The following is a 21,777-nucleotide window of genomic DNA, read 5'->3' as shown; positions in this document are numbered from 1 at the left end:
CCCTTAGATAAGGATTCTTGATTATATAAAGTTTTGGGAACTTCCACAGTTGCTTACCTGTACATGTTGGCATTACATATGATTATTTTGCATTTAATATCTGAAGGTAGTTGCAGTATAACTTTTCAGATTTTGAAGAGCAGTCTTGTAATTATACCAATATATCCATTATAAATTCAGTTCTGGAGCAGAAAGAAACTAAACAACCAACTATTGGGTCCATGTTTAACCAAGAAGAAAAAAGCAGCTTTCTGGGATGAGTTATGAGTTTATAATATAATGGAATTTACATATTTTAATCAGTTTTTAGAATAACTTTTAGCTATTTATTGCTGATTGCTCAGTATCAATGAGGGAAACTACAGTTCTGCTTTTGTAGCTTTATACTATTTTGCATCTCAGAATCCCTTGAAGTATGGATAACCAAAGGAAAATAAGATTATTTTTTTTAAATGAGGAACTAGGAATTTTAAGCCTGAACAAATTTTGAAAGGCTAATCTATAAAAAGGAGAATTGCCTTCTTCAGCATAATTCCAGATGGAAGGAGGCAGGTCAACGGAGAGAAGTTAGAGTTTTGAATAAGTTTCAGATAGAGCTTGTTAATAAACTATATGCAACAATGACTGAGTTGTCATAGGAACGTGTAGTGAATGTTCTGTCCTGGACATTTTTAAACAGAGGTTAAAACCTGTCAGATATTTTATAAGGGGAGAAGAAAACCTACATTAAATCAACACTAAATGGCTATTTGAAATATGAACATCTGTAAATCTAATTTCTTCTCCCTTCTTGATCTCATTTATGAGGTGTGAATGCCTGCTGTGGCAGTAGATTGTGTCAACAATTATACTGATGGCTGAGTGCTGACATGAAGTTTAACCCACTCCCTCTTTTCTTATTTTAATTGCATTTTTATCTCTCAGTTAATGTGATTATATTCATATTCTTAGCAATGTCACCGTGTCTTTTTTTTTTTTTAATAAAAGGAAGTAATATAAAGGGGCCTTTTAGAAAGCAACCATTCATCCCACCAGTACTGTAGAACTTCTACTATATGCAGGTGTCAGAAGCAAGGGGCAGAGTGTCAGAATTCATCCTGTCCCTGTGCCCTTGTTTCATTCCTTTTATCTTTCGATCTCCGTAGATAGCCCTGTAGCCCTGACAGGTCATCCTGAAATGAGATGTGCTGACCAATCAGAAATAAATAGCCAAAGATGATCCTAACAAATGACTAAGAGATATAAATTCCATTATATTATAGGTCCATAACTCATCCCACAAAAAAGCATATGGGTCAAATAAACATTGTAGTTTGCAAATCACGTATGGCTGAATTCAGGCCAGTAGCAATGTCCTTTTGACTATAACCTGGGCTCAGCCATAATTCTTGGCGAGGTCACACAATTTTTGTTTTAGGAATGAGATCAGCAACACACACTATGCTAGTGTGCTACTCAATCAACTTTCCAAAAGAAGCTCATAACCAAGAAGAAAGTAATAGCAGAAAAGATAGAGTCAATGAAAAAAATCAGGAATAAATAAGACTATGAAAACCAAGTCCATCGTTCTGAAGGTTGCTTAGTCCAAAGTAAATCGTAAGACTAGTACTTGGGTCTCATTCCTTGACCAAAGTATATTAATATATGTACTACTTTCAGCTTTAAATATCATGACTTTAGTAGGTCATGTGTTATGGGCATTCTAGTCCAGTAAAAAAGATAAATGAGGCAGGATTGTTCTATACCTGACACTTCATAGCCTTTGTATGTAGCCTGGGCATTCTGTATTTTAATCCCTAATCTATATTTGGCTGGTGAAATGTCATCAAACTTAATTTTTCTTCTTAAATACTCTATGCATTTTCAATCATTTCTTCTTGAAAATAACTTGGACATATCAGCAATAAGAGAACTACTGTTTCCACCTTTTGTCACGTGGCACTGCTTCTTTTTGTCCCTGTGGGCCTTGTCTACAGAGACAATTGCAGCGAAGGCCATGCCCCTTCCCACTACTCACCTCATCCCAGTATTTAAGGTCACGTCAGCTCTTTCAGGTTTAAAAACTCTTCTTTCTTGCCTTCAGCCTTTATCTAAAAATTGATGTAAAAACAAAATTATCAAGGGATCCTTCTGAACAAAATGCTTTCCTTGCTCTAGCAGTGCTCAGGAAAACTGAGGCTAACTGCAATTCTGGCTCCTCAACATGGGATAACTATCATGCAAACCATGCTCCTTTGAAAAAATTCTGCTTCAGACGGCATCCTCTTCCATATATTGAACTTCTAAATGCATTTTGGTGTGCATGGGATATTTAGGTTCCATTTTATATTAACAACAGTATCTTAATAAAAACTGTAAAATAAGCTCTTTCTATGCTCCAGGAATTTACAGTGTGTTAAGATTGAATCTGATAAACACTTGTCTGAGAAGAGTTCTCTTCGAGTGTTGTTTTGGAAAAGACGATAAAGTCTGCTGTTTGGGTAAGGGCGCCACCACCTTATACCATCTGGTGGGGAAATACTCCATGAGAGATATGGGATCAAAGTCATCCCTCTGCGGTTCTGTGGCATAAGAACTGAAGAAAGGGGAGATGTGGCAGCTCATAACATGTCTTGGCCGTTAACAGCCATTAAACTGGGGTGAAGGGCACATGGCTTTTCAGCCCTTCTGCCTTCAGGTTGACTGGGTTGATGAGAAAGTGTTGGCTAAAACTTTTCAGTTCTGTTTAGTTTCTAGCCACCTTGTTTTCTCCCCTCCTGGCATGGTTATTGGAAAACAGATTTTGAGGACTTTATTAAACTGTTTGCTGGAGCATTTCATTTAGATATCGAGGTCCTTTCGAGGTAACTTGGACACCTAGAACTGAATGACTGTCATTCATCCTCCTCTATTTAGTGCAACATTTCCAGCCAATTATAGCTTCACTGTGTTCAGTCACTAGAATAAAAAGTCTTGAAGTGTAATAAGCGATGACTTAAGTGCCTCAGTGTGTAACAGATACCATGTTTATGAGCGATCTGTCTCGTAGGCAGGAGCAGTTTTTCACCTCCAGATGAAAAGGTGACTGAGGTGATCCATTTGTGAGCAGCGCTGACGCAGCCAGGCCTGGGTGCAGTTGGAGCTGCCGTTCACGAAAATGAAATACTGAACTGAGGCATTCATTGCCCATTCCAAGAAATACAACAAAAAGGCCTGCATCTGTATTTCAAGTCTTGTTGATGCTGTTGGCTTAGACAAGTTCTCATTATTGGGTCTCTTTTGCAAGCCTAAATTTGAGCCTGAAGAATTTCTCCATATAAATGTCTTAAGTATTGCAGTGGCACATCCATCACCTTTTTGCTTTTGAATTACAAAGATAACCTTAAGATATGAGCCTTATACTGGGCAATGCGATACATACACAGAAAGGGTGAGCCTCCTTAGTGATGAAATCAGCCAATGCCCAAGAGGAAAATAATAGGCAGAAAGGATAGAGAGGATGAAAAAAATGATTCTTTTCCATTAAACTGTACGTGACGTGTATTTTATGAAGCAGGCATCAGCTGAAAGAAATATTTTTTCAACTAAAAAGAGATTGATGGTGAGGGAGACGAAAAGAATGTAAGGAATCAGGGGATAAATGTGTATCTTATTCCATAACCATCTCCGATAATGAGAAAGTTGAAAAGCATTCCATTTGTGATTACCTCAAATGTTTCCTTGGACTTGGTGCTCTTAAAACTCTTTAATGTTGGGCTTCCCTGGTGGCGCAGTGGTTAAGAGTCCGCCTGCCGATGCAGGGGACACAGGTTCGTGCCCCGGTCTGGGAAGATCCCACATGCCGCTGAGCGGCTGGTCCCGAGAGCCATGGCCGCTGAGCCTGTGCGTCCGGAGCCTGTGCTCTGCAATGGGAGAGGCCACAACAGTGAGAGGCCTGTGTACCGCAAAAAAAAAAAAAAAAAAAAAAAAAAAAAAACCTCTTTAATGTTAATAATAGCTTTGGTTTTTTTAAAAGTGCATTTGGACTTCACACTTTATAATTTTCTCAATTCTAAGTGTTGTGTTGCTTATTTTCAGGTTTACCAAAGATGCAGGCCATTAGGAACTATACTGGAATGCCAGCCCCTGCTCTTCATGAAGGACCCCCATTACACATCCAGGCAGGAGATACAGTTGAACTTCTGAGAGGAGATGCACACAGTCTGTTTTGGCAGGTACTGTCCACATTACAGTTTTTTAGATTTAACGGATGATTTATTACCACTTGGAGAATAAAGCTATCTTTAGAAAATGATTGTATGCTTTCAAGCTTCAGAAATTTTACATGATGTGAGGAAAAATATTTTTTATTAACCACCCTCAAATTTACTCACGCTAAAGTGGCAATGAGTGTTAGAACACTAAAGAAAATACTATCTGTGCTATGAATCAGAATTACCATTTATATTAAGAATTCATACTTTGACAGAGCATTTTTTCCAAAAGTAGGACCTTGGGTATCATCTAATTCACATGGCTTTCACATATTAGCACTTCACTTCAGAGGAACTACCTTACTAGCTTGCCAGTGGCCATTTCTGGCTATATTTCATTTGTGCCTACCCACAGTAATACCTGAAGCTATTACAGATACCATGGGCATTATTTATGAAATAAATAAAATGTGAAAAGTAAGTGAGTATATTGATGTTTGCTGGTGATGCAATCTCTCTCATCCAGTTAGCCTGCTTTGGTTCAAGGGTTTTGTTAACTGAGGTAAATATGGTATAGTGATAAGATTTGATACAGCTTGATGGTAGAACATTGCTGTTCATTAAATTATTCTGTATTTTCATGTATATGTTAGAAATACTTCCCAACATCTTAAAGAAAGAGTGTTAAAAGTGTTGTGTGTCGAGGAAGAAAAGGGTGGGATCAACAGAAAGCTTAGCACATGAGTGACATTTTCTAGGGGTGAAGAGACCAGAAAAGGACTGTTAGATAATAATCCATTGAGCACATGTGTAAATGATAGCTATTTTGTTTGTACAAAACTATCTTATTGTCTGCCCTCTTGTTATAGAAGAATGCCCCTAAGTTGGACATTTAGCTCCAACCACATTTCAGTTTCTGTAGCCAGTGGCTTTTCCAGAGCTCCACCATCCTTCTTAAGTATCCTACTCTTCTCATACTTCATTCTTCCCAAAAAAGGAAGAGAGAGAATGACAGACTTCAATTCTACTAACTCTTCCATCCACTCCTGCATCTCCCAGCCCAACCACAAGACAAACCTTGTGTACGCATAAGAGTCCTCTTACTCAAGGCTTACCTTTTGCTTGGAGTTCTCCATCCCACATTTCATCAGTTGGTTCTTGACCCCTACATTTTCAATTTCATTCTCTCCACTGGCTCCTTTTCTATAGCTTATAAATATGCTCAAGTTCCTCCTATCTTAAAATACATATACAGAACGTAAGGTAGATACCTAGTGGGAAGCAGCCACATAGCACAGGGAGATCAGCTCAGTGCTTTGTGACCACCTAGAGGGCTGGGATAGGGAGGGTGGGAGGGAGACGCAAGAGGGAAGAGATAATGGGAACATGTGTATATGTATAACTGATTCATTTTGCTATAAAGCAGAAACTAACACACCATTGTAAAGCAATTATACTCCAATAAAGATGTAAAAACAAACAAACAAAAAAACCACATATAACTCAACGTGTTGTCTAGTTAGGTCAGTCTCCTGCTCCCTCACTCCCTCTCATCTTCTCCCTCTCCCGTTCCCTAGCTGAACTTCTTGAGAGAGTAGTCTGTATTCAGTCTCTGCCTCCTTATGTCCTATTCGTAATGCAGTCTCCTGCAGAAACTACTCCTACTTGGATTACTAATGCCACTTAAAAAAAAAATAACAACTACTTTGAGATATATAATCAGGTACACAAACTTAAAGTGCAGTTGAATTTGATAAGTTTTGTCAAATGTATATATAAGTAAAAGCACTGTTAGTCAAGATGATAAAATCAGCCCCCAGAGTTTTTGTGTGCCGCTTTGTAATCTCCCTCCTGCCTCTGCTTCTTGCCCTTCCCCAACCCCCAGCCAACTGTGGTTCTGCTTTCACACTATGAATTTGCATTTTTCAGAATTTTATATAGTACATCATATAGTATGTATTCTTTTTCATATGGCTTCTTTCACTTAATGTAACTATCTTGAGATTAAAACATGTTACTTTGTGTAACAATAGTTCTATCATTTTTTTTAAACTGCTTTATTGAGGTATGATTAACATACAAAAATTAACATACAAAAAAAAGTATGTACAAAAGTACATACTTAATGCATACAGCTTGATGAGTTTGGAGAAACTATCTCCATAATTTATGCCATAAGCATACCCATCACTTCTAAAAGTTTCCTCCTGTCCTCTTTATTTTTTATTTTATATTTTGTGATTAATAACATTCAACATTAAGATCTACCCTATTAGGAAAGTATATAGTACAGTATTACTAACTATAAACTCTGTGCCATACAGTAGAATTCTAGGAGTTATCCATCTTGCATAACTGAAACTTGTACCCTTGACTACTTCATCCCCATTTCCCCCTTCCCCCATTCTTTGGCCACCCCTGTTCTACTCTCTGCTTCTCTGAGTTTGACTATTTTAGATTCCTCATATAAGTACAGGAAAGACTTGGAAGCAACCTAAATATCCATCAGTGGATGAATGAGTAAATTAAGAAAATGTGGTATATAACATAATGGAATACTATGCAGACTTTGAAAAGAAGGAAATCCTCCCATTTGCAAAAACATGGAAGAACTTGGGCGACATAATGCTAAGTGAAAGAAGTTCTTTCTTTTTATTGCTGATTATTATTCCAGGTATGGGTTTAGCACAGTTTATCCAGTAGCCTATTGAGAGGCTTTCAGGTTATTACTGTTTGGGGCTGTAACAAATAATCCACTATGGGGAGGACCTTCAAGATAGCGGAGGAGTAAGACGTGGAGATCACCTTCCTCCCCGCAAATACATCAAAAATACATCTACATGTGGAACAACTCCTACAGAACACCTAATGAATGCTGGCAGAAGACCTCAGACTTCCCAAAAGGCAAGAAACTCCACACATACCTGGGTAGGGCAAAAGAAAAAACAGAGATAAAAGAATAGGGATGGGACCTGCACCTTGGGGAGGGAGCTGTGAAGGAGTAAAGTTTCCACACACTAGGAAGCCTCTTCACTGGCAGAGACAGCGGGTGGCGGGGCGGGGGTTGAAGCTTCAGAACCTTGGAGGAGAGTGCAGCAACAGGGGTGCAGAGGGCAAAGCAGAGAGATTCCTGCACAGAGGATTGGTGCCAACCGACACTCACCAGCCCGAGAGGCTTGTCTGCTCACCCACCGGGACGGGACGGGGCTGGGAGCTGAGGCTCGGGCTTTGGAGGTCAGATCCCAGGGAGAGGACTGGGGTTGACTGCACGAACACAGCCTGACGGGGACTAGTGCACCACAGCTAGCTGGGAGGGAGTCTGGGAAGAAGTCTGGAGCTGCCTAACAGGCAAGAGACCATTGTTTTGGGGTACGCACGGAGAGGGGATTCAGAGCACTGCGTAAAGGAGCTCCAGAGACAGGCGCAAGCTGCGGCTATCAGCGCGGACCCCAGAGACGGGCATGAGATGCTAAGGCTGCTGCTGCCGCCACCAAGAAGGCTGTGTGCGAGCACAGGTCACTATCCACACCTCCCCTCCTGGGAGCCTGCGCAGCCCACCACTGCCAGGGTCCCGTGATCCAGGGACAACTTCCCCAGGAGAACACATGCCACATCTCAGTCAGTTGCAACGTCATGCTGGCCTCTGCCACTGCAGGCTTGCCCCGCATTCTGTACTCCTCCCCCACAGCCTGAGTGAGCCAGAGCCCCCTAATCAGCTGCTCCTTAAACCCCGTCCTGTCTGGGCGAAGAACAGACACCAGAGGACGACCTACACACAGCAGTGGGGCCAAAACCAAAGCTGAACCCCAGTAGCTGTGTGAACAAAGAAGAGAAAGGGAAATTACTCCCAGCAGCCTCAGGAGCAGTGGATTAAATCTCCACAATCAACTTGATGTACCCTGCATCTGTGGGATACCTGAATAGACAATGAATCATCCCAAAATTGAGGTGGTGGACTTTGGGAGCAACTGTAGACTTGGGGTTTGCTGTATGCGACTGACTAGTTTCTGATTTTTATGTTTATCTTACTATAGTTTTTAGCTCCTGTTATCATTGAAGGATTCGTTTATTGGTTTGATTGCTCTCTTCTTTTTTTATTTATTACTTTTTTATTTTCTCATTTTAATAATTTTTTTATTTTAATAACTATTTTATTTTATTATTATTTTTCTTTCTTTCTTTTTTCTCTCTGTTTTCTTCTGAGCCGTGTGGCTGACAGAATCTTGGTGCTCCGGCCAGGTGTCAGGCCTGAGCCCCTGAGGTGGGAGAGCCGAGTTCAGGACATTGGTCCACCAGAAACCTCCTGGCCTCACATAACATCAATCAGCGAGAGCTATCCCAGAGATCTCCGTCTCAACACTAAGACCAAGCTCCACTCAATGACCAGCAAGCTCTAGTGCTGGACACCTCATGCCAAACAACTGACAAGACAGGAACACAACTCCATCCATTAACAGAGAGGCTGCCTAAAATCATAATAAGTTCACAGACACCACAAAACCCACCACTGGACGTGGTCCTGCCCACCAGAAAGACAAGATCAAGCCTCATCCACCAGAACATGGGCACAAGTCCCCTCCACCAGGAAGCCTACACAACCCACTGAAGCTACCTTACCCACTGTGGGCAGACACCAAAAACAACAGGAACTACGAACCTGCAGCCTGTGAAAAGGAGACCCCCAAAACAGTAAGTTAAGCAAAATGAGAAGACAGAGAAACACACAGCAGAAGAAGGAGCAAGGTAAAATCCCACCAGACCAAACAAATGAAGAGGAAACAGGCAATCTACCTGAAAAAGAATTCACAGTACTGATAGTAAAGATGATCCAAAATCTTGGAAACAGAATGGAGAAAATACAAGAAACGTTTAACAAGGACCTAGAAGAAATATAGAGCAAACAAGCAATGATGAACAACACAATAAATGAAATTAAAAATTCTCTAGAAGGAATCAATAGCAGAAAAACTGAGGCAGAACAACGGATAAGTGACCTGGAAGATAAAATAGTGGAAATAACTACTGCAGAGCAGAATAAAGAAAAAAGAATGAAAAGAATTGAGGACAGTCTCAGAGACCTCTGGGACAACATTAAACGCACCAACATTCGAATTATAGGGGTCCCAGAAGAAGAAGAGAAAAAGAAAGGGACTGAGAAAATATTTAAAGAGTTTATAGTTGAAACTTTCCCTAATATGGGAAAGGAAATAGTCAGTCAAGTCCAGGAAGCACAGAGGGTTCCATACACAATAAATCCAAAGAGAAACACACCAAGACACATTAATCAAACTATCAAAAACTAAATACAAAGAAAAAATATTAAAAGCAGAAAGGGAAAAATAATATACAAGGGAATCCCCATAAGGTTAATAGCTCATCTTTCAGCAGAAACTCTGCAAGCCAGAAGGGAGTGACAGGACATATTTAAAATGATGAAAGGGACAAACCTACAACCAAGATTACTCTACCCAGCAAGGATCTCATTCACATTCAACAGAGAAATTAAAAACTTTACAGACAAGCAAAAGCTAAGAGAATTCAGTACCACCAAACCAGCTTTACAACAAATACTAATGGAACTTCTCTAGGCAAAAAATACTAAAGGAACTTCTAGGAACTTCTCTAGACCTAAGAAAACAAACCCAAAACAATTAAGAAAATGGTAATAGGAACATACATATCGATAAATACCTTAAATGTAAATGGATTAAATGCTCCGAGAAAAATATACAGACTTGACGAATGGATACAAAAACAAGACCCATATATATGCTGTCTACAACACACCCACTTCAGACCAAGGGACACATACAGAATGAAAGTGAGGGGATGGAAAAAGATATTCCATGCAAATGGAAATCAAAAGAAAGCTGGAGTAGCAATTCCCATATCAGACAAAATAGACTTTAAAGACTATTACAAGAGACCAAGAAGGACACAACATAATGATCAAGGGATCGATCCAAGAAGAAGATATAACAATTGTAAATATTTACGCCCCAACATAGGAGCACCTCAGTACATAAGGCAAATGCTAACAGCCATAAAAGGGGAATTCAACAGTAACACAAACATAGTAGGGAAGTTTAACACCCCACTTTCACCAGTGGACAGGTCATCCAAAATGAAAATGAATAAGGAAACACAAGCTTTAAATGATACATTAAACAACATGGACTTAATTGATATTTATAGGACATTCCATCCAAAAACAACAGAATACACTTTCTTCTCAAGTGCTCATGGAACATTCTGCAGGATAGATCATATCTTGGGTCACAAATCAAGCCTTGGTAAATTTAAGAAAATTGAAATGGTATCAAGTATCTTTTCCAACCACAATGCTATGAGACTAGATATCAATTACAGGAAAAAAAAAAACTGTAAAAAATACAAGCACGTGGAGGCTAAACAATACACTACTAAATAACCAAGAGATCACTGAAGAAATCAAAGAGGAAATCAAAAAATACCTAGAAACAAATGACAATGAAAACACGATGACCCAAAACCTATGGGATGCAGCCAAAGCAGTTCTAACAGGGAAATGTATAGCAATAGAGTCCTACCTCAAGAAACAAGAAAAATCTCAAATAAACAATTTAAACTTACACCCAAAGCAATTAGAGAAAGAAGAAAAAAAAAAGTGCCAAAGTTAGCAGAAGGAAAGAAATCATAAAGATCAAATCAGAAATAAATGAAAAAGAAATGAAGGAAACTACAACAAAGATCAATAAAACTAAAAACTGGTTCTTTGAGAAGATAAACAAAACTGATAAACCATTAGCGAGACTCATCAAGAAAAAAAGGGAGAAGACTCAAATCAACAGAATTAGAAATGAAAAAGGAGAAGTAACAACTGATGCAGCAGAAATACAAACGATCATGAAAGATGACTACAAGCGACTATATGCCAATAAAATGGACAACCTGGAAGAAATGGACAAATTCTTAGAAAAACACAACCGTCTGAGAATGAACCAGGAAGAAATAGATAATATAAACAGACCAGTCACAAGCACTGATATTGAAACTGTTATTAAAAATCTTCCAACAAACAAAAGCCCAGGACCAGATGGCTTCACAGGTGAATTCTATCAAAGATTTAGAAAAGAGCTAACACCTATCCTTCTCAAACTCTTCCAAAATATACCAGAGGGAGGAACACTCCCACACTCATTCTATGAGGCCACCATCAATCACCCTGATACCAAAACCAGACAAAGATGTCACAAAAAAAGGAAACTACAGGCCAATATCACTGATGAACATAGATGCAAAAATCCTCAACAAAATACTAGCAAACAGAATCCAACAGCACATTAAAAGGGTCATACACCATGATCAAGTGGGGTTTAGCCAAGGAATGCAAGGATTCTTCAATATGTGCAAATCAATCAATGTGATACACCATATTAACAAATTGAAGGAGAAAAACCATATGATCATCTCAATAGATGCAGAGAAAGCTTTCAACAAAATTCAACACCCATTTATGACAAAAACCCTCCAGAAAGTAGGCATAGAGGGAACTGACCTCAACTTTGTATAGACCATATATGACAAACCCACAGCCAACATCATTCTCAATGGTGAAAAACTGAAACGGTTTCCAATAGGATCAGGAACAAGACGAGACTGCCCACTCTCACCACTCTTATTAAACATAGTTTTGAAAGTTTTACCCACAGCATTCAGAGAAGAAAAAGAAATAAAAGGAATAAAATTCAGAAAAGAAAAAGTAAAACTGTTATTGTTTGCAGATGACATGATACTATACATAGAGAATCCTAAAGATGCTACCAGAAAACTACTAGAGCTAATCAATGAATCTGGTAAAGTAGCAGGATACAAAATTAATGCACAGAAATATCTTGCATTCCCATACACTAATGATGAAAAATCTGAAAGAGAAATTAAGGAAACTCTCCCATTTACCATTGCAACAAAAAGAATAAAATACCTAGGAATAAACCTACCTAAGGAGACAAAAGACCTATATGCAGAAAACTATAAGACACTGATGAAAGAAATTAAAGATGATACAAACAGATGGAGAGATAAACCATGTTCTTGGATTGGAAGAATCAACATTGTGAAAATGACTCTACTACCCAAAGCAATCTACAGATTCAGTGCAATCCCTCTCAAACTGCCTATGGCATTTTTCACAGGACTAAAAAATTTCACAATCTGTATGGAAACACAGAAGACCCCAAATAGCCAAAGCAATCTTGAGAAAGAAAAACAGAGCTGGAGGAATGAGGCTACCTAACTTCGGACTCTACTACAGACCTACAATAATCAAGACAGTATGGTACTGGCACAAAAACAGCAATATAGATCAGTGGAACAGGACAGAAAGCCCAGAGGTAAACCCACACACATATGGTCACCTTATGTTTGATAAAGGAGGGAAGAATATACAATGGAGAAAAGACAGCCTCTTCAATAAGTGGTGCTGAGAATACTGGACAGGTACATTTAAAAGTATGAAATTAGAACAATCCCTAACAGCATACACCAAAATAAACTCTAAATGGATTAAAGACCAAAATGTAAGGCCAGACACTATAAAACTCTTAGAGGAAAACACAGGCAGAACACTCTGTGACATAAATCACAGCAAGATCCTTTTTGACCCATCTCCTAGAGAAATGTAAATAAAAACAAAAGTAAACAAATGGGACCTAATGAAACTTCAAAGCTTTTGCACAGCAAAGGAAACCATAAACAAGATGAAAAGACAACCCTCAGAATGGGAGAAAAGATTTGCAAATGAAGCAACTGACAAAGGATTAATCTCCAAAATATACAAGCAGCTCATGCAGCTCCATGCCAAAAAATAACAAACAAACAGCCCAATCCAAAAATGGGCAGAAGACCTAAACAGACATTTCTCCAAAGAAGATATACAGATTGCCAACAAACACATGAAAGGATGCTCAACATCACTAATCATTAGAGAAATGCAAATCAAAACTACAATGAAGTATCACCTCACACCAGTCAGAATGGCCATCATCAAATAATCTACAAACAGTAAATGCTGGAGAGGGTGTGGAGAAAAGGGAACCCTCTTGCACTGTTGGTGGGAATGTAAAGTGATACAGCCACTATGGAGAACTGTATGGAGGTTCTTTAAAAAACTAAAACTAGAACTACCATATGACCCAGCAATCCCACTACTGGGCATATACCCTGAGAAAACCGTAATTCAAAAAGAGACCTGTACCACAGGTCATTGCAGTGTTCATTGCAGCTCTATTTACAATAGCCAGGACATGGAAGCAACCTAAGTGTCCATCGACAGATGAATGGATAAAGAAGATGTGGCACATATATACAATGGAATATTACTCGGCCATAAAAAGAAATGAAATTGAGTTATTTGTAGTGAGGTGGATGGACCTAGAGTCTGTCATACAAAGTGACGTAAGTCAGAAAGAGAAAAACAAATACCATATGCTGACACATATATGTGGAATCTAAAAAAGTAATACGGGTTCTGAAGAATGTAGGGGCAGAACAGGAATAAAGATGCAGATGTAGAGAATGGATTTGAGGACACGGGGAGGGGGAAGGGTAAGGTGGGACAAAGTGAGAGAGTTGCATGGACTTATATATACTACCAAATGTAAAATAGCTAGCTAGTGGGAAGCAGCCGCATAGCACAGGGAGATCAGCTCCGTGGCTTCGTGACCACCTAGAAGGGTGGGATAGGGAGGGTGGGAGGGAAACGCAAGAGGGAGGGGATATGGGGATATATGTATACGTATAGCCGATTTACTTTGTTATACAGCAGAATCTAACACAACATTGTTAAGCAATTATACTCCAATAAAGATGTTAAAAAATTTAAAAAGGAACATATAATTCAGTCTAGGTCTTGTTGGTTTAGTAGAGATTTTATACGTAAAAATGCAGAGGACATTTGAGTAGGGGAAACAAGCTAAAACAGATAAAAGGCAATAATAGCAAGATGGGATATTTGGGTAGTGGTGAGAAAAGGCAATCCCTGCTTTTTAAGTTTTCAAAATCAACATAATCTACTTCATGTGTATTGAGAATATGACAGGATTTAAGCGTATGGGGTTTGGAAGCAATTGTCCGGGTTGAAATCCATCTTAACCAACTACTAACTGCTGTATATATTTGAGCAAGTTATTTAACTTCTCTGTCCAACAGTTCCTCAGATGTAAATGTCACCAATGCTAATATATATATATCACAACTTATTGTGAAGATTAATTTGGTTAATATATGTAAATCACTTTAGATAATGCCTGGCACAAAGTAAATGCTATATGTGTGATTGTTGTTGTTATATCATGTCTATTGTTCTGAAAGAGAAACTATACAGATAGACATCTGCAAGTCAAATTCATAAATGTGCATTATTATGGGGAAATATACAGAAAATAATTATGAGTTGAAGTTTAAATAAACTTCTCCACACATAAAGCTGCAGATATAAAACATTAAAAGCTAAAACATGAGCTTATACAATAAAAAATTTGGATTTTACTAATTAATTGAATAAAAAGTTTATTTCCTTTCTCAAAGGAAAAAAAAAGCTGCTATGAACATTTAAGTGTAAGTCTTTGTATGGACACTTGTTTTCATTTCTCTTAGGTAAATACTGAAAGATCGTAAGTAGATATATGTTTAATTTTTTGAGACTACCAAACTGTGTTTCTAAGTGACTTTATCAAGTTACAGTTCCACCAGCTGTATATTACACTTCTAGGTGCAGTATATCCTCACCAGTGTTGGGTATGGTCAGTCTTCTAAAATTTGTCTGTTCTAACAGGTATATAGTGGTATCTCATTGTGGTTTTGATTTACATTTCCCTAATGACTACTGATATTGAGCATCTTTTTCTGTGCTTATTTTCCATACATATAACTTCACTGATGTAGTGCTTGTTCAGATATTTCTGTCAAATTTTTTAATGGGTTATCTGTTTTCTAATTATTCAATTTTGAGAGGCCCTTATATATTTTGAATACAAGTCCTTGATAAATTATATTATTTCCATATATTTTCTCCTAGCCTGTGGCTTGGCTTTTTATTATCTTAATAATGTTATGCATAGAGCAGAAGTGTTTACTTTTGATATAGTCCAATTTGTTAATTTGTTCTTTTGAGAAGCTATGAGCACTGTATCAAAGAAATCTTTGCCTTCCCCAAGGCAACAAAGATATTTCCCTGTGTTTTCTTCTAGAAGCTTTGTAGTTTTAGGTTTTACATTTAGGTTTATGATCCATTTTGAGCTATTTTTGTATATGGTAATAATAATTATTGTTTTGCATATGGATTCAGTGTGTTCCAGCACCATTTGTTGAAAATCATTTCTCCACTGGATTGCCTTTACATTTGTACAAAAGTTTTTTCATATATGTGTAGGTCTGTTTCTGGACCATCTGTTTTTCTGATCTTTTTCTCCATATCTGTACCAATATGATGCTGTTTTGATTATTGCAGCTAATAGTAAGTCTTAAAATCAGATATTGTTAGTTCTCCACATTTTTTCTGTCCACAGATGTTTTGGCTATTTTAGGTGCTTTGCGTTTCATATGAATTTTAGAACATCTTGACAATTTTGTCAATAAAAGCTTGCTGGGATTGGGATTGGGATTGTGTTGAATTGTAGATCAATATGGGAGAATTGACATTTTAACAATATTGAGTCTTCTGACTACTGACCATGATACATGTCTCCATTTATTTAGGTCTTTAAATTCTCAGCAATGTTTTGTCATTGTCAAAGTAGAAGACATGCACACCTTTTGTTATATTTATCTATAATTATTTCATATTTCATTTTGATGCTACTGTAAATGGTAGTTGTAAAATTTCAATTTCTGCTGTTTATTGCTAGCATATAGAAATAAATTGATTTTTGTAAATTGACCTTTTATCCTGAAACCTTGTTGAACTCACACAGTTCTAGTAGCTTTTTTCTATAGATTGAAGCAGATTTTTTTTTAGACAATTATGTTGTCAATGTATAAACACAGTTTTACTTCTTCCTCTGCAATCTGGGTGCCTTTGATGTCTTTTTCATGGCTTGTGACAGTGGCCAGGACCTCCAGTAAAATGTCGAATGGAGGTAGTAAGAGAGTACATCCTCGCTTTATTTTTGATCTTAGAGGGAAAGCATTAACTCCTTTACCATTAGATATTATGTTATCTGTAGTTTTTCATAAACGCCCTTTATCAAGTTGAGGACTTTCCCTTCTAGTCCTGGTTTGCTGGGAATCTTTATCAGAAATGCATGCTGGATTTTGTCATGTTCTTTCTGCATCAATTGAAATGATTAGTTTTTCTTTTTTAATTTGTTAATATTGTGAATTACATTGGTTTTCAGATGGTAAACTAATGTTGCTTTTCTGAGATAAACCCCAGTTTGTAAGGATATATTGTCCTTTTTGTTGTTATTTTATTTTTTTGTAATGTCTTTGTCTGGGTTTGTTAATAGTTAATACTCAAAGAATGAATTGGGAACTATTCTCATAAATTTTCTGAAAGAATCAGCATTATTATTTCTTCCTGAATTGTTTTGTAAAATTTACCAAGAAGCTATTGAGGCCTGGAGTTTCCTTTATAAGATTTTTTTCAATTACAAATTCAATTTCTTAAGTAAATATATGGCTATCCAGGTTATGCATTTCCTTTGGAGTGAGTTTGGTAGTTTGTGTGTAGAATCTGTGGTGTCATCTCTCTCATTTCTGACATTGGAAATCTGCGTCTTCTCTTTTTTCTGGTCAATCTAACTACAGGCATACCTCAGAGATATTGCAGGTTTGGTTCCAGACCACCTCAATAAAGCAAGTCACACAATTTTTTTTTAATTTCCCAGTGAGTATAAAAGTTATGTTTACACTATACTGTAGTCTGTTAAGTGTGCAATAGCGTTATGTCTTTTTTTTTTTTTTTACATCTTCATTGCAGTATAATTGCTTTACAATGCTGTGTTAGTTTCTGCTTTATAACAAAGTGAATCAGTTATATATATACATATGTTCCCATATCTCTTCCCTCTTGCGTCTCCCTCCCTCCCACCCTCCCTATCCCAGCCCTCAAGGTCATCACAAAGCACTGAGCTGATCTCCCTGTGCTATGCGGCTGCTTCCCACTAGCTATCTATTTTACGTTTGGTAGTGTATATATGTCCATGCCTCTCTCTCGCTTTGTCAAAACTTACCCTTCCCCCTCCCCATATCCTCAAGTCCATTCTCTAGTAGGGCTGTGTCTTTATTCCTGTCTTACCCCTAGGTTCTTCATGACATTTCTTTTTTCTTAAATTCCATATATATGTGTTAGCATACAGTATTTGTCTTTCTCTTTCTGACTTACTTCACTTTGTATGACAGACTCTAGGTCTATCCACCTCATTACAAATAGCTCAATTTCGTTTCTTTTTATGGCTGAGTAATATTCCATTGTATATATGTGCCACATCTTCTTTATCCATTCATCCGATGATGGACACTTAGGTTGTTTCCATCGCCGGGCTATTGTAAATACAGCTGCAATGAATATTTTGGTACATGACTCTTTTTGAATTATGGTTTTCTCAGGGTATATGCCCAGTAGTGGGATTACTGGGTCATATGGTAGTTCTATTTGTAGTTTTTTAAGGAACCTCCATACTGTTCTCCATAGTGGCTGTACCAAGTCACATTCCTACCAGCAGTGCAAGGGTGTTCCCTTTTCTCCACACCCTCGCGTTATGTCTTTTAAAAAGTTCACACCTTAATTTTAAAATACTTTATTGCTAAAAAATGCTATTATCTGAACCTTCAGTGAGTCATAGTAGTAACGTCAAAGATCACTGACACAGATCACCATAAAAAATAAAATAATAATGAAAAAGTTTGAAATATTGAGAGAATTACCAAAATGTGACACAGAGGCATGAAGTGAGCAAATGCTATTGGAAGATGGTACTGATAGAATTGTTTGACACAGGGTTGCCACAAACTTTCAATTTGTGAAAAATGCAGTATCTGCAAAGCACAATAAAGTACACTAAAAATGAGGTATGCCTGTAACTTATGAAATTTTGTTGCTCTTTTCATAGAACCAGCATTTGGTTTCACTGGTTCCCTCTATTATTTTTCTGTTTCCCATTTCAGTGATTTCTGCTCTGGCCTGGTTTATGTCTAGTATTTTCGCCTTAAGCATCTTTGCCATAGACATCTTTGCCACAAGCATTTTTGCCTCATAATTAATTGGCCATAAGGCAGTCTTGCCATAAAAAATGTTGCCATAAAAGATGAAACAATGAAAAATAAAATATGTGTAGTAGATTCATGACAGTACTGCACAAATAACTGATTTTATTTTGTGGGTTGTCCCTAAGCACTTATCTCCCAAGTCTTTTGTTCATAGTATTATATGTATATATATTGTTTGTTTGTTGATTTGTCTCTTTGTTTGGCATTACACTTTCTCTTTTTCACTAAAATTTCTTCCTTCATTAAGAGGGGTATCAGTTTCCAAACACTAGGATGCATGTTCGTACCTGAGCTTTGTATTGTGTTGTGAAAGCCTCTGCACTGTTGTTTGTTCTTGGTATATTGTCACATGTCTTGATAGATGTTACAAATTTCTAGGGGAAATGTGGGTTCAACTCTGTACAATTTCTAGGGGAAATGTGGGTTCAACTCTGCACCTTTGAGGCCCTCAGCCTCTTTCTCCTCCAACACAGTGTGTTTTAAAATAAGAAACAACTCTTGGGGCAAGTCAGCTTCATCTGTCAGCTGGATAAAGCCATCAATAACATTGCTGATGGGAAGAAATGCTCACACATCTCAACCAGTTGAAACCAAATTGTCAAACCAAACCCTGTCAACCAGTTGTTTTATCTTTTGCTGCAAAGTTGCTTTATGACCAGTTAGTTAATGTGACAAAAATGTTTGCAAAAGGGCTTCCCTGGTGGCGCAGTCGTTGACAGTCCGCCTGCCGATGCAGGGGACGTGGATTCCTGCCCCGGTCCGGGAAGATCCCACATGCTGCGGAGCGGCTAGGCCTGTGAGCCATGGCGGCTGAGCCTGCGCATCCGGAGCCTGTGCTCTGCAACGGTAGAGGCCACAACAGTGAGAGGCCCGTGTACCACAAAAAAAAAAAAAAAAAAAAAGTGTGCAACAAAAAAGGTTACAGCAAAAGTACCTAGAAATAGTCTGGTTATTACTTCCTTTCTTCTTATTATTTTGGGTTTAATTTGCTCTTATTTTTCTAGTTTACTAAGGTAGAATATTTACTTCCTGATTAGAGAACTTTCTTTTTCTAATATAGACATTTAGCACTATAAGTTTCTAAGTACTACTTTTGCTGCCTGTCACCCAAATTTTGGTGTGTTTATTTGGTATTTTAAAGTCAGTTCAGAATACTTTCTAATTTCACTTTCACTTTCTTCTTATGGGTTATTTAGAGGTGCATTATATAGTTTCCAAATATTTGGGATTTCTAATTTTGATTTTTTTTTTACATCTTTATTGCAGTATAATTGCTTTACAATGCTGTGTTAGTTTCTGCTTTATAACAAAGTGAATCAGTTATACATACACATATGTTCCCATATCTCTTCCCTCTTGCATCTCCCTCCCTCCCACCCTCCCTATCCACCCCTCTAGGTGGTCACAAAGCACCGAGCTGATCTCCCTGTGCTATGCGGTTGCTTCCCACTAGTTATCTATTTTACGTTTGGTAGTGTATATATGTCCATGCCACTCTCTCACTTTGTCACAGTTTACCCTTCCCCCTCCCCATATCCTCAAGTCCATTCTCTAGTAGGTCTGTATCTTTATTCCTGTCTTACCCCTAGGTTCTTCATGACAATTCTTTTTTCTTAAATTCCATATATATGGGTTAGCATACGGTATTTGTCTTTCTCTTTCTCACTTACTTCACTCTGTATGACAGACTCTAGGTCTATCCACCTCATTACAAAGAGCTCAATTTTGTTTCTTTTTATGGCTGAGTAATATTCCATTGTATATATGTGCCACATCTTCTTTATCCATTCATCCGATGATGGACACTTAGGTTGTTTCCATCTCTGGGCTATTGTAAATAGAGCTGCAATGAACATTTTGGTACATGACTCTTTTTGAATTATGGTTTTCTCAGGGTATATGCCTAGTAGTGGGATGCTGGGTCATATGGTAGTTCTATTTGTAGTTTTTTAAGGAACCTCCATACAGTTCTCCGTAGTGGCTGTACCAACTCACATTCCCACCAGCAGTGCAAGAGTGTTCCCTTTTCTCTGCACACTCTCCATCATTTAATGTTTGTAGATTATTTGATGATGGCCATTCTGACTGGTGTGAGATGATATCGCATTGTAGTTTTGATTTGCATTTCTCTAATGATTCATGATGTTGAGCATTCTTTCATGTATTTGTTGTCAGTCTGTATATCTTCTTTGGAGAAATGTCTATTTAGGTCTTCTGCCCATTTTTGGATTGGGTTGTTTGTTTTGTAGTTATTGAGCTGCATTAGCTGCTTGTAAATTTTGGAGATTAATCCTTTGTCAGTTGCTTCATTTGCAAATCTTTTCTCCCATTCTGAGGGTTGTCTTTTCATCTTGTTTATGGTTTCCTTTGCTGTGCAAAAGCTTTGAAGTTTCATTAGGTCCCATTTGTTTATTTTTGTTTTTATTTCCATTTCTCCAGGAGGTGGGTCAAAAAGGCTCTTGCTGTGATTTATGTCACAGAGTATTCTGCCTATGTTTTCCTCTAAGAATTTGAGAGTTTCTGGCCTTACATTTAGGTCTTTAATCCATTTTGAGCTTATTTTTGTGTATGGTGTTAGGAAGTGATCTAATCTCATACTTTTAAATTTACCTGTCCAGTTTTCCCAGCACCACTTATTGAAGAGGCTGTCCTTTCTCCACTGTACATTCCTGCCTCCTTTATCAAAGATAAGGTGACCATATGTGTGTGGGTTTATTTCTGGGCTTTCTATCCTGTTCCACTGATCTATATTTCTATTTTTGTGCCAGTACCATACTGCCTTGATTACTGTAGCTTTGTAGTATAGTCTGAAGTCAGGGAGCCTGATTCCTGCAACTCCATTTTTCGTTCTCAAGATTGCTTTGGCTATTCGGGGTCTTTGGTGTTTCCATAAAAATTGTGAAATTTTTTGTTCTAGTTCTGTGAAAAATGCCAGTGGTAGTTTGATAGGGATTGCATTGAATCTGTAGATTGCTTTGGGTAGTAGAGTTATTTTCACAATGTTGATTCTTCCAATCCAAGAACATGGTATATCTCTCCATCTATTTGTATCATCTTTAATTTCTTTCATCAGTGTCTTACAATTTTCTGCATACAGGTCTTTTGTCTCCTTAGGTAGGTTTATTCCTAGGTCTTTTATTCTTTTTGTTGCAGTGGTAAATGGGAGTGTTTTCTTGATTTCACTTTCAGATTTTTCATCATTAGTGTATAGGAATGGCAGAGATTTCTGTGCATTAATTTTGTATCCTGCTACTTTATCAGATTCATTGATTAGCTCTAGTAGTTTTCTGGTAGCTTCTTTAGGATCCTCAATGTATAGTATTATGTCATCTGCAAACAGTGACAGCTTTACTTCTTC

The 21,777-nt window shown here is 37.8% G+C and overlaps 1 protein-coding gene across 2 annotated transcripts in view; it reads left to right on the top strand.

Moving 5' to 3' along the window:
* Positions 1-21,777, top strand: part of VAV3 (vav guanine nucleotide exchange factor 3) — a 395,503-nt gene that overhangs the window by 302,357 nt on the left and 71,369 nt on the right. For both annotated transcript variants that reach the window (XM_079939290.1, XM_079939289.1), the window contains exon 20: positions 4,057-4,193. In XM_079939290.1, the coding sequence (XP_079795416.1) occupies positions 4,057-4,193 (137 nt within the window). The remainder of the gene's footprint in view (positions 1-4,056; positions 4,194-21,777) is intronic.

The sequence above is a fragment of the Stenella coeruleoalba genome, assembly GCF_951394435.1.
Source record: "Stenella coeruleoalba genome assembly, chromosome: 1".
In the NCBI taxonomy this organism is placed as follows: domain Eukaryota; kingdom Metazoa; phylum Chordata; class Mammalia; order Artiodactyla; family Delphinidae; genus Stenella; species Stenella coeruleoalba.
Note: the sequence above shows the minus strand (reverse complement) of the source record. Positions and strands in the feature narration are given on the sequence as shown.